The sequence below is a fragment of the Carcharhinus amblyrhynchos genome, chromosome 4 (assembly GCF_965287045.1).
Source record: "Carcharhinus amblyrhynchos chromosome 4, sCarAmb.v2.hapA, whole genome shotgun sequence".
Taxonomy (NCBI): Eukaryota; Metazoa; Chordata; class Chondrichthyes; order Carcharhiniformes; family Carcharhinidae; genus Carcharhinus; species Carcharhinus amblyrhynchos.
Window position 1 is genome coordinate 28451547 of NC_137327.1, and position 14433 is coordinate 28465979.

Consider the following 14433-nt stretch of genomic DNA (forward strand, 5'->3'; position numbering starts at 1 on the left):
TTTAGATTCAAATTCTTAACTGAAAAATATAGAAAAGCATGTCAGGAGATAATGACCCAGATTTAGCAGTCAGTGGCAAGAGGGCACTGCTCGCTGCCAACTTTTGAGGATACTGCCCCACATTGATTTAACAGGCAGGAAAGGATCCATTTCCTCTATTCGAATGCAATTTTGAAACTGGTGCGCTCTCTACAGGTGATCTGTGGAATTCACCAGCAGTGAAGTCACTAGGTAGGTTCTTAGCAAGCCAGGAAACAAGAATTGTTGATTATAATTACCTTTTTAATAATGTTCTAGAATGTGAGATAAAGATTAAAACAAACACATGGGATTCAGTTAGAAGCTCAAATATCAAACTTTAATGAAAGCGAGAATTTCTTATTTTTCTATTCTTTCCAATAAGACCAGAGCACAATTGTAGTTCAGTTGAAGTTCATATTACATGAAAGATTAATATTAAACTTGTAAAAATATTAATCTTTCATGTGATATGGTATCAGTGCCAAAACCAGCATTTGTTGCCCATCCCCAATTGCCTTTGAACTGAGTGGTTTGTCAGGCCATTTCAGAGGGCAGTTCAGAGTTAACAATAATGTAGTGGGTCTGCAGTCATGTAAGCCAAATCAGGTAATGATCACAGATTTCTTGCTCTAAAGGACATCAGTGAACCAGGTGGGTTTTTATAACAACTGATGATAGCCTGAAGCTATCTTTATAATTCCAGATTCATTTTTACAAATATTGCCTTTAATAACTTTTAAATCATTCAACAATAAAGCACTTGGTGTTCCAACAACAATGGACTGCAGTAGTTTAAGGTGGGTGGCTCACAACCACCTTTTCAAGGGCAATTTGGGGATTGGTAATAAATGCTGATTAGTCAACAATGTCCGCCTCCCATGAATAAATACAAAAATATATATGTTTTAGTACGAATTTAAATTGTTAAAATCTGTATTAAGTAAACGGAAATAAAAAGATTTTAAATAATTTTGTCTTGGAGGAGACAAAATGTTGTCAGGGAAGGGAGCTGAATTGAAAGCACAAGCTCAAGGAGCAGTACCTTCAGATTGTGACAATATGGGAGGCGTGGTTTTGCTTTTACTAAGCAAACACAAGACTTCGCTACTCATTTTATCAATGGACTCCCTCTGCAGTTGGGATAGGGAGTTCTTGGTGCAGACAATGTAAAAAATCCAGTCAGTGGTGCTTAGAGAAGAGCCAGGTCTCAAAGTCCTCCTTGCTCTTGTACGCCATTCCCTTTGCAATAAAGGCCAACGTACCATTAGACTTCCTAATTACTTGCTACACATGCATGTTGTGTTTGTGTTTCACCTACAAGGGCACCCGTATCCATAGAAAGGATGCCCACAGAAACCCTACAGCACAGAAGGAGGCCATCCGGCCCATTGAGTCTGCACCAACCACAATCCCACCTAGGCCCTACCCCCATATCTCTACATATTTACCCATTAATCCCTGTAACCTACTCATCTCAGGACAGTAAGGGCAATTTTAGCACGGCCAATCAACTTAACCTGCACATCTTTGGACTGTGGGAGGAAACTGGAGTACCCGGAAGAAACCCACGCAGACACAAGGAGAATGTGCAAACTCCACACAGTGACCCAAGCCAGGAATCGAGCCCAGGTCCCTGGAGCTGTGAAGCAGCAGTGCTAACCACTGTGATACCATGCCACCCATAACCTTCTGAACAGTTAATAGTTGGCTGCCATTTTAAAAATATCCTGTTATTTATTTTCTTCCTAATCATGTGAATGATGTCGCCAATTATACTTCATCTGCTATCTTCTTGCCTTAAAATGCATATAGCCTGCCACAATTTCTCAGATCCTCTTCACTGCTTTACCTTCCCAGCTAGATTTGTGCTGTTAGCACATGTACGATGTATCCAAGTTAGATTATAAATTAGTTGCGACTCCACGACTATCCTTGCAGCATCTCACTAGTAAACCTGCCATCCCGTAAATATTTCCCGACTGTTTTCTGTCCTTCAACCAAACTTTTATCTATGCCTATATATTCCCAAGTGCAACGTGCCTGAAGAACCATGCATCGTAATTCTTTGATTTGATTTATTGTCACATGTATTAACATAGTGAAAACTTCTGTTTGTTGTGCACTATATAGACAAAACATACCATTGATAGAGAAGGAAACAAGAGAGTACAGAATGCAGTGTGACAGTCATAGCTAAGATGGAGAGAAAGATCAACTTAAGTCCATTCATGAGTCTGACAGCAGCAGGGAAGAAGCTGTTCTTGAGTCGGTTGGTATGTGACCTCAGACTTTTGTATCTTTTTCCCCACATAAGAAGGTAGAAGAGAGAATGTACAGGGTGCAGGGAGTCCTTAATTATGGTGGCTGCTTTGCTGAGGCAGCGGAAAGTATAGATAGAGACAATGGATGGGAGGCTGGTTTCGGCCTCCTATCCATATTACAATTACATATAAAAGGCTCAACACAACTTACATCCCTGCAATAAGTGCACAAACTTAAAAGGTTTTCAAAACAACTATGTACACATTGGCACTTTTATTACGAGAACAACATTTCATATCAACCAGAAATGATTAAATTTAATCTCAACTCAAATGCCCAAAGAAATGAATGCATGTCTTAACTATTGTACCTACTTTGAACACGTGATCCACTTCCTCAGTGCAATTAGAAAAGACAATAGTCTTCTGCAAAATTTCAGAGGTGAAATCTAACATGGTCAGCAAAAATGATGTCTTCTCACAGTCCAGACAAACCTGCACAACCTAATAAAGAAATTCCATGAACAAATTCTTATTGCAACAATAATTCTTAAAAATATTCTGCTGTTTGAATACACTTCAGAAATTATGACAATCACAAGCAAACACTGCGATTATGTCACCAACTCATCAGCTTTCTCAGGCCCTGCTGTACCTTTCCATGATTCTCTCTGTAAAGGAAAACATATTCTTGATTTGATCAAGTTATTATTATTGGCAATGCTTACTCAATATGGCAATCTTTTGTAAAAGATTTGGATATTATTGCTGGAATACCCAAAATTAGTTGATCTCTTAAGGCTACAAGATGGTGGCTCTCATTCCAGAGTTGAAAAATGACAAAATTAAATTTTAAATTAAACAAAAAGGTTTCAGCTTCCATATGCAAAAGTAGTATCAGGCTCAAGAAAGCTGTTAAATGTAACTAAATCTTACAGCACAATAAATCCAATACAGGGAGGGGAGGAAAAAAATCTCCCATTCTCTTTTTTTGTGGAAGTCTAATATAGACAATGAATGACTTGACGTATGTTTTTTTCTAAAAGCTATTTATTTACATTGTTTACAAGATTTCAAAGTACATGTTTTTTGGTACACAGACTATTCTGCATATGGCTCTGTGGAGTCTCTAGGTCATCGACCCCTTGATGTCACACCTAAATCATTAATTTCATCATAGTCTCATTAACATAACCATTAACTCATTACATCTTCTCACAAATATTATCTCAAAACTTTCAGCCATCTGTCCCAAAATTATGTCACAGGTTGAGCCTGCTAGGCGCTTCAACTCTGCCTGATTTTGTCTCAAGTATTCTCAGTTGAGTTTGCTGGAATACGCTTAGTGGGAGTTGGCATGCGCACTTCCAGGAATTGAGCACAATTTCTAGGGGTGTGTGCAGGAGGGACCGGGTCATCAGTCTTGTTGTGATAATACAGGTAGGATTAGATCCTTGTAGCCTCTAGAAGAATCAGTGCCTTTCTATTCCTTCATAAAATCCCAACCGATTCTTTGACTAGATATTACCACAGCTGCTAAGTTACGCTTGAGGTACAGTCAAATGCCAGACAGTCTCTGATCTAATCTTTTTATCCTGGTTTTAGTTTGGGGAGTGTTCATGCCCTACGTCAGTGATTATACCAATTGGACTGATACTTTTGAGTTTGTTCATGGTACCTTACTTAATCTAAGAAAGTGATGTTGGGTCTAAAATTGATGCTGGAGTGAAGGAATTTGGGTTTTCAGCCCTCTGCCCATCAGTTGAGTCTAGATCATTGTTCCTTTTTAGCACTGTCTTAATGATTTTGACCCCTTGTTAGGCTTAACCATTCACCTGTGAACGGTATGCCGAGCTGGCAATTGGTGGAATCATACGCCTCTGTGAGTAGTCACAAATGTTTGTTAGCAAGCTGCAGACCATCGTGCAACACTACCTTATCTGAAATGAAATATGTAGAACAGATGCATTTCAAAACTTTTACTACAGCTTCTGCGGTTATGGTCAGAAGTCTGTTGATTTCCAACCAGCAAGAATAATAGTTATAACTGGAAGATTTCCCCACTGAAATCAAACAAATCAATTCCATGCCTTTACTGTGGCCTAGACTGAAATGTTGATGTTAACCATGGTTTGATTGGTCCCTGGATGTTGATGACAAGTATGGCACGTCAAAATAAATGCTTCAATAGATTTCAAAATTCCGGGCCACCATGCTGATTGTTGTGCCCTTACTCTATATTTGGTATTGCTGAGTGTCCAGCATGGAGCTTTTGGAGAATTTCTTCTCTCAACACTTTCAGGATTATAAGCCTTGCATTAAAGAGTGAGGAGGTTGATGACAACAGTCAAATATCTTTGCTGTACATGGTGTTGTCTTAATGCCCAATTATCTGGATATATTTAAGTCAGCCTTATCTGCAGTATGTTTGGACTTAGCTGCATTGTGTCATTCAGGTGGGCATCTCTGATCTCAGTGTTTGCTTGAAGAGGATAGTTTGGTGCTGGCATTTGATTAGAAATATGTTTCCACCTCAGAGATGAGGCTCAAATGAAGTTCTGTAGACTGGTTAACTTCTCAAGATTAATTAATGTTGGCCTTAGCAGGAACAACATCATTCCTTGAACAAATGTATATTTAAACTAAATCTGAAAGCATTAATACATACAAGGCTAAGCTTATATGAGGATTAACATATTCTGAAGTCAGACGAGTTGAAAAGTACGTCTCAGACTTCTCCTGGAGAAGTTAAATTTAATATTAAAATTTTCCACAAGATGGAAAAGTTTCAAATATTTCATCCAATTTGAGTGATTCTTTGATACTTTGGAACTCACAATATGGTAGTTCACAATAATTGTGACTTAAAACCAAAAATGCAGATTTTAAAATGTAAGGTGGGATCTTCCAAAAACATAGCAAAGTGTCAGGTTCTGACTGAAAACCAACACGTTTCTCACCAAAAGGACAACCAGGTTTTCTCACCAGAACTTCAGTCAAAAAGAATTGGGGGCGGTGGTTTGTTTGAGGCGACCAACACACATTCCAGAACCTTTGGGGTGACCCAAACACCACCATACAAACTTTGTGGTGACCTCCCTCCACCAACAAGCTTTGGGATGATACCTCCTGACCCTCCCCCCAGCAAGATTCAGGGTGACCTCACCCCCTCCCACCACAGGCTTCAAGGTGACTCTCCCCCACCCCCCCCTCCCCTCCCCCAAAAGCTTCAGGCCGACCTCCCTGCCTGCCCCGCTACAAGCTTTGGATGGATCTCCCAGTCTCACTCCTCGAAGCAGTGTCCAATGCATTGCCCCACCCACCCCCCAGCCCTGCAAGGTGACAATGTCCAACATGGCCCTCAACCGCAGGCCTCCAGGCATCTCTGCATCCCCGATGTGGTTCTCTCAAGTGTTTTTTGTCTCCGAAATGTGCTGGCATGCTCCGATGCTGCTTGGAGTGGGGGGGGGGGGGGGGGGGGGGTGTTCCCCACAACAAATCTGGAAGTTATATTTAAATTGATTTAAATCCATGCAAATCAAATTCACGCCCTTTCAAGGCATAAATTTGATTATGTTGGCAGCATGGTTGAAAAGACCTCAAGCTGTGATCTCATAAGAACATAAGAAACAGGAGCAGGAGGAGGCCATCTAGCCCTTCGAGCCTGCCCTGCCTTCAATAAGATCATGGCTGATCTGAAGTGGCTCAGTTCCACTTTCCCGCTTTCTCCCCGTAACCCTTAACGCCCTTGCCTACCAAAAACCTATCTACCCGTGTCTTAAATATATTTAGCGAGGTAGCCTCCACCAGTTCAACGGGCAGAGAATTCCAGAGATTCACCACCCTTTGAGTGAAGAAGTTCCTCCTCAACTCCGTTCTAAACTGCCTCCCCCCTCTTTATCTTGAGGCTGTGCCCTCTAGTCCTGCTGTCCTTCCTGAGCGGGAAGAACCTCTCAACCTCTACCCTATCCATCCCCTTCATCATCTTATATGTCTCAATGAGATCTCCCCTCATTCTTCTAAACTCTAACGAGTACAAGCCGAGTTTATTCAGCCTCTCCTCATTAGTTCAACCCCCTCAACTCCGGTATCAGCCTAGTAAACCTCCTCTGCACTTCCTCCAAGGCCAAAATATCCTTGTGCAAGTGCGGCAACCAAAACTGCACACAGTACTCCAGCTGCGGCCGCACCAGTGCCCTGTACAGTTGCAAGACCTCCCTACTTTTATATTCAATCCCCCTCGCTATGAAGGCTAGCATCCCATTTGCCTTCCTGATCACCTGCTGCACCTGTAGGCTGGGTTTTTGCGACTCATGCACAAGGACCCCGAGGTCCCTCTGCACCGTAGCACGCTGCAGCTTTTCGCCCTTTAAATGGTTGTCCCTCCTACTATTATTCCTGCCAAAGTAGATAACCTCACACTTGCCAACACTGTATTCCATCTGCCAGGTCCTCACCCACTCGCTTAGCCTATCTAGATCCCTCTGCAGACTTTCTACATCCTCCGCACAATTTGCTTTTCCACTTATCTTTGTCTCATCAGCAAATTTCGACACCCTACACTCAGCTCCCTCCTCCAGATCATCTACGTAAATGGTAAATAGCTGAGGCCCCAGCACCGATCCCTGGGGCACTCCACTAGTCACCAACCGCCAATCCGAATAGCACCCATTGACACTTACTCTCTGCCTCCTATTAGACAGCCAATCCTCTATCCACGCTAACACCTTACCCCCAACTCCATGCCCCCTAACCTTCTGTAACAACCTTTTGTGCGGCACCTTATCAAACGCCTTCTGAAAATCAAGAAACATCACATCCACCGGTTCCCCTCCGTCCACCGCACTAGTCACATCCTCATAGAATTCCAATAAATTCATCAGCGCAAATCCCATTATGGCCCTCTTATGAGATTTAGCAGCTATAACAGAATTTATGCACATGACGAAGAACCTGAAAATTCTCACCTACTCTCATTTGGCTTAGTCAGGTGAACTTAGCATAAGAATTGAAGTATCTTGGACCTAGTCATGTTTCACAAGTACAAACCTGATGCACATTTCCATACAATGCAGCTTCCTCCATGGCTGTTATAACAATATAAGGATCACTTTGATTTTCTTTTACTAAACTATCCATTTGCTTTGTCCAATGTTTTCCAACAGCAATGAGCTGTTGTGGGGTCGACCTTCGCTCTGGAACATTAGTAGCTTCCCTGAAGCATTGCAAGATGGTAGTTATCTATGTTTAAAAGAGAGCAGAATTAGATTTTCATTACATAGCTGGAAATTTTTTTCCCCATTATTTGTGTCTCTGTCTTCACATTGCCAGAGGCCATTTAAAAACATGAAGCTCAAAGTAAATTGAGGCACAAATCACTGACAAACATTGCACATGCACTACAAAAAAAACTGTGGGTGGAATTTTAGCTGAATTTGGTGAAGTATTGGTTTCGGTGAGAAAAATGATGAGATGGTGCTTAATTGGACGAGGGTCAATTACATCCAAATTAGACAGGAACTAGGGAACGTGGATTGGGAATGGCTATTTGAGGGCAAATCTACATCTGGCATGTAGGAGACACTGAAAGGCCAGTTGATTGAAATGCAGGGCAGGCATGTCCCTGCAAAAGTGAAGGATAGAACTGGCAGGATTCAGGAACCATGGGAAAATTGTAAGCTTAATCAAAAGGAAGGAAGAAACATACAGTAAGTCTCGACATCTAAAAACTGACAAAGCCCTTGAGGAGTATAGCGAAAGTAGGAAGGAACTTAAATGTGGAATTAGGAGGGCTAAATGAAATGTCTTTAACAAATAGGGTCAAGGAGAATCCCAAGGCTTTTATGCATATATTAGGAGCAAAAGGGTGGTAAGAGAAAGAATAGGCTCACTCAAGGACAGTTACGCATGAAGCTCCAGGAAGTGGGTGAAATTCTTAATGAGTACTTTGTACTGTTATTCACCAAGAATAAGGACATGATGGATGTTGAGGTAGGTATGTGAACGTTCTACAGAATGTCAATATATTGCAGGAGAAAATGCTGGGCATCCTAGATTGCATTAAAGTAAACAAGTCCCCAGGTCCGGATGGGATCTATCTCAGGTTATTGTGGGAGGTTAAGGGAAGAAATAGCTGGGGCCGTAACAGATATTTTCACATCCTCTTAGAACACAGGTGAGGGTCCAGAGGACTGGAAATAGCCAATGCTGTTACCGTGTTTAAGGAAGGACGCAGGGATGATTCAAGAAATTATAGGCCAGTGAGCCTGACGTCAGTGTTGGGGAAGCTTTTGGAGAAGATACTGAGGATTGAATATGTGCACACTTGGAAGAAAAATGGATTAGTTAGTGACAGGGAGTGTGGTTTTGTACAGGATAGGTTATGTCTCACCAAGTTGATTGAGTTTTTTGAAGAGATGACAAAGATAATTGATGAGGGAAGGGCTGTGGATGTAGTTTATATGGACTTTAGTAAGGCACATGGCAGACTAGTATAAAAAGTAAAATAGCATGGGATTCGAAGTGGGCTGGTTAGATGGATTTGGAACTGGCTTGGTTATAGAAGTGGTGGAAGGTGTTTTTCAGAATGGAGATCTGTAGCTAGTGGTATTCTGCAGGGATCACTGTTGGGACTTGTTGTTTATGGTGTATATAAATGATATGGAGGAAAATGTGGGTGTTCTGATTAGTATGTTTGCAGATGCCACGAAGATTGGTGGAGTTGCTGATAGTGTCTGGGACTGTCAGAGGATACAAGAGGCTATAGGCAGATTGGCACAGAAATGGCAGATGGAGTTTAATCCAGACAAATGCGACATGAGGCAGTTGGGAAGATCAAATTTAGATGTGATTATACTGTAATGGCAAAACCTTTAGGAACAACAACATACATAGAGATCTGGGTGTGCAGGCCCACAGCTCCCTACAAGTGGCCAAGGTGATTAAGAAGGGATATGGCATGCTTGCCTTTATCAGCCAGGGCACTGAGTATAAGAGTAGCAGGGTTACAGGAAATCATGTTGCAGCTATATAAAACCTAGGTTAGGCCTTCATGCAGTTCTGATCGCCACACTACCAGAAAGACATGGAAGCTTTGTAGGGAGTGCAAAGAAGGTTCACCAGGATGTTGTCTGGTCTGGACTGTGTTGACTAAGAGGAGAGGTTGAATAAACTAGGATTGTTTTACTGGAAAGACAGAGGCTGAGGGGAGACCTGATAAGAGTTCTACAAAATTATGAGAGGTGCAGACAGGTTGGATAGTCAGAGGCCTTTTCCTACGGTGGAAGTTTCAATCACAAGGGGTACAGGTTCAAGGCGAGAGGGGGAAAGGGAGGTGTGCGAGGGAGGTTTTTGCACGCAGAGAGTGGTGGGTACCTGGAATGTGTTGCCAGAGGAGATGGTGAAAGCAGGCACCTTAGCAACATTTAAGAGGCGTCTGGGTGGGGAGATGAATAGGAGAGAATAGAGGGATATGGACCGAGTAAGGGGAGAAGATTTTTTTAGTTGTTAGGGCATCACGATCAGCACAGGCTTGGTGGAATGAAGGGCTTGTTTTCTTTTTTCTTCGTATTAGCCCAAGTACTTTCCCCACCTGACTCACATGGCACTTGTGGCGGCTTCCCTATGATTCGCTTGCTCCAGAGCAACTTAATCTCTGCAAACAGCAGTGAGCTTAATATAAGCTTCTCCCTAGCACTTGTTCTGAATCCATTTGAGGGGTTGGCTCCCAGGTGTTGGGTGACTGTTCATGTGGAGGTTGTATGTTCTCCCCATGCCTGTGCGAGTTTCCTCAGAAGGCTCTCATTTCCTCCCACAGTCCAAAGATGTGCAGGTTATGTGGATTGGCCATGCTAAATTGCCCCGTCATGTCCAAAGATGTAGATTAGGTAACTGCAGGGAAAGGCAGGTTGGTGGGCCTGGGTAAGATGCTCTTTTGGAGAGTTGGTGCAGACTTGATGGGTTGAGGGGCATCCTTTTGGACTGTTGGGATTCCAATCTTGTGAGGAAGACATTACCATGTTTCTCAGAGGGAGCCGTGACCAGACTCTTGGATAGTGTTAAGCAGAGATGGGATGTCCTTCATCCACAGATGTTCTTCCAGCAAGGCGACCACCCCTCCCTCCCTCGGAAGCTGTGACAGCCTTAGTGGGTACCAGCTCACTACAGAAGAGGACAGCGCAGCAGTGCTGCAAGGTGAGCGATCATCTTTGCGCTGCCAAGGTCTCCTCTAGTCTCATGCTACACCCATCACAAACACCCCTCTCAGCTCTCATCCAGCTACCTCATGGGTTGCCAATCCCTATCACCAGGCTGTCCCTCTCCCGTCCCACAATCCCATGTCCCCCCTTGGCTGCTATGCTCCTTATTCTCCTGCTCCCACTCAAATGCCACACCTCATCAACATCAGGGCTATCAGGATTCTCATCAACACTCTTCCCATCTGTCTCTGTGCAGAACAAACACCACCATAACAGGTGTGAACAGACACAGCCTGTCATTGTGCCAGAGCTCAGAGCCCTCAAGCCCTTTAAGGAGAGAGCTCAAGCTGGTCAGCGAGGAGGAAAACAGTGTCTATTGCAGAGGGAGCTGAGGGCATCAAACGTAAGTGAAAACCTGCAAGACAAACAGCCACTATTTTAAACCTCAAGTGAGCAAACATTGTCCCTTCAGTAATCCCCCATGAGATACTAATGCCATCCTCCTTCCCTTTATGGGCAGTCAGGACCATCCTCACCCCTTGGAAACCATGGACACAAACAGCTCTGAGAGAGACTTCTTGGACACCACCATGAAACAAGTATCACAGCTTTCACCCGAACCCTCCAGCATAGATACTCGTACCTTAGTGGGGCTAACTAGTAGACAGGCTTCTGATCACTCAGTTTCAGCATCTCACAGCTGAAGATCCACATTAGGTGGAGGCAGGGAACCAGCACTTGGAGGGACATTGCCATGCTCCTGGGTCCAGTCATTCCAGAGCTGATGCAACTCTGAAGGCAGAGCCGTGAACATCAGAAAGGGTTGACAGCATCCCTCCTTGGAATGCAAGGCTGACTGGAGGAGTCACACTTGATGAGATGGTGCTACCACTCTGATGCAACAATGCCCACACTGTCTGCCTTAGTGCACAAAGTACACTGCATGGCAGGGCATGTTTGCTTCATGATTCAGGCCACGATCTCCATAGCTGAGGCCATGACCTCCATGGTGCAGGGCTTCAACTACACATTGCAGACATGAGTGGGAATCTATGAGTGTTGGCATTGGGGCTTCAGGATCTCACTCTTGGTGAAAGATTTGGGAGCAGTATGAATTTTGTTCTTTGAGGAAGTGATTCTTAAAAGAGAATGTTTATGACAGTAGAAGTCAATTCGCATTTAAGGTATTTAAAAGGATATCACTGAACAGTTTCAAAATCATCACCTTGTTCCCAAATTTCCCCAGAGGAAACACATCTGTAGAAATAGTGTCAAGTCTGTCAAGAGAACTGTCAAGAGAACCCTCAAAAAATGCTAAGACAGAAAAGACCCAAACCATGCCTTGTCACTCTGATCTACATCTTTCAAGACTGACATGAAATTACTGTCAAGCAACTGAATGCAAGAAAGTATAAAACAACTCTGCCAAGCAAGGTACTTCCCCGATGATCAGGAGGAAATAAGACAACAACTCACTGATATGTAGGCAGGAGGAAGTCAATACTTCAACAAACATGCTATTCCTTATTTGAGGTGTTGAAAAAGACAGACTATATGTGAACAGGATTCAATCATGAAAATCTGAAAACCCAGCAAATGTTTCTGGTGAAGCTGAGGCACCAAAGTCAAATATCATTGAGACCAAAAGCATTGAGCACATGAGAAGGAACAGAGTTACATTTGACCTACACTGGAGCTGGAAAATCAGGAACTTCATTAACAGCAACAGCAGTATCACCAACCAAGAAGACATCATCAACAGCATCACCAAGTTATGAAACATCAATATCATCAGCAAGTGACACAACATTGGCAACATCAAACACGACTTACAACACCAGGAACAACACATACAGCATTGTTTGTGCAGCGTGCCCATCAAAAGCTCTTTTTCACTGTTGGTACCACTGCATCTTTCAACTGAACATCCATCCTTATATCAAGTATCCCATACTGCTTAATTCAGGTCCTTTAGGTTTGCCAGAAAATTACAGAATCTTAAACCTATGTCTGTTTCGGCTCAATGAAATGATACAATAAACAAATAATCAAACCAAGAATTGTGACTACTAATATATCATTTCAATATATTACTTACTTCATCCATTGCTTCATCGAAAAGTACATCAACCCTATCCAACACCAAATGGCTGAGTCTAATGAAAAATAGGCAGTGTGTTTGAAGGACTCGTACCAGACTATGAGGAGTAGTAACAACTACATCACCTGCAATTAAATGTATATTTTTAAAGTTAAGATTGAAAATTTGTAAGTAAGAGAGTCATTAAGTGCTGTTCAATGGATAATTGCAACAATGAAGAAGACATGTTCAACCAAAGTATTATTTTGTAATATGGCGTTGGACTGGAGTGGTCACAGTAAGAAGTCTCACACACCAGGTTTATTTGGAATCACGGGCTTTCAGAGCACTGCTCCTTCATCATGTGAATGGAGTCATTATTATTTTATGAGCACTAAAATGTGGTGATATCAACAAATTTATTAAAATCAGTTCCGAGTTCAGAAGTTGTTCATAATTTAACTAAACCTTGTATAGATCATTAAACTTAAAACAAAATGCCAAAAAATTATATTAAAATTTAATTAGATTATAATTTTCTGTTAACTGCAAATTGAATTTACCATGATAATGTGTACATCAGTAACTTGTTACTTTTATAAATAAGAGTGTCATATTTTAATTGGTGAAACTTACAAATGTATAACAGATTACTCTGACATCTCATTCAGATTTTACCATTTTTAAACAGTCCATCCAACAGAAATCAAAAAATATTTTGCATATGCCAACAAAGTTTTAACATGTACAAAATATACATCATACACAAAACAATCAATACTCCAATTTCTTATTACTACTTTCTATATCACGCATTAGAAAAAAGCATATTAAAAAGTTACCAAAATTTGAGGAACAATGAAGACATATTTTAATATTCATCATAGCATTTGGCATATAAAAAAATCCTCTCGTCCTGTTTGCTTCACTATGGATGCTCATTTTCCAACATTTATTAATGTTTTCCTACTACTTTGGCACCACACCTTGAAACAGATCATACTCTCCAATTGTTTTCATAAAAATATTTACATCTCTGTCATTTCCCATCAAAACACATGTCAAATATATAACTGCTGCTGCTGGTAGCTACTCCTATCAGGAGATCAGCTGTCATGGCATGTCACGTTTGCATGTAATGTGCCATTGTCACAAATCTCCTGCAGCTTGTCTCCAACCACTCTAATGTCTAACATTCAACTCAGCCTAACCCTCCACTTTGCTCTTTATGAGAGACTTTAGTAGCTTTTCAGCTCTAACCAAATATATCACTAGTTAATCAGAAAAACTGTGCATTTGGATCAGGATATATAAGAACAGCCCATCACAGATTATGTAGGGGATGATTCTTCCAGCCTGCTGCGCTGCTTTTGTAGTGCAGCATGCTGGGAGACTCGAGCAGAGACCATTCTGCGGGATCCCTGCTGGGCGCTACAATCTCCGCTCGTCTCCATAGCCAGATTACTGGTGCTATCAGCTCCGCACTGATTTTTGGTGTGGAGCTGCATAATTCATATAGATGTGCACCCCCCACCTGCCAGGAGTGATTCACTCGTGGATTTTAATATAACTCCTCATTTGTGGGGAGCTGGTGGCCTGACCCCATTGAAGTGAAGGGTGGGCCTCAGAGGGGTCAGGCTCCCAGCATGCTAACCCCCTGACACTGCCCCAGGGGCAAAATGCCAATGCCTGGGGGTACGTTGGCACTGCCCACCAGGTATCAGGCAGTGCCAAAGAGGCGGGGTGTCTGGGAGCAGAGAGGACATTTCGGGTGGTCTGGGTATATTTGAGTGACCAGTGATTGGGAGGCCGGCAATGCAGGGCCACTGTGCATGCACCGATCTCAGTGCTGACAGATCGGCACATGCGCAGT

The 14433-nt window shown here is 42.4% G+C and overlaps 1 protein-coding gene across 1 annotated transcript in view; it reads right to left on the reverse strand.

Moving 5' to 3' along the window:
* The window catches only part of tdrd12 (tudor domain containing 12), a 110388-nt gene that overhangs the window by 53334 nt on the left and 42621 nt on the right, over positions 1–14433 (reverse strand). The window contains exons 13-15 of the mRNA XM_080187222.1: positions 12579–12706; positions 7332–7523; positions 2658–2786 (exon numbers count right to left, since the gene is read on the reverse strand). Coding sequence (XP_080043348.1) covers positions 2658–2786; positions 7332–7523; positions 12579–12706 — 449 coding nt within the window. The remainder of the gene's footprint in view (positions 1–2657; positions 2787–7331; positions 7524–12578; positions 12707–14433) is intronic.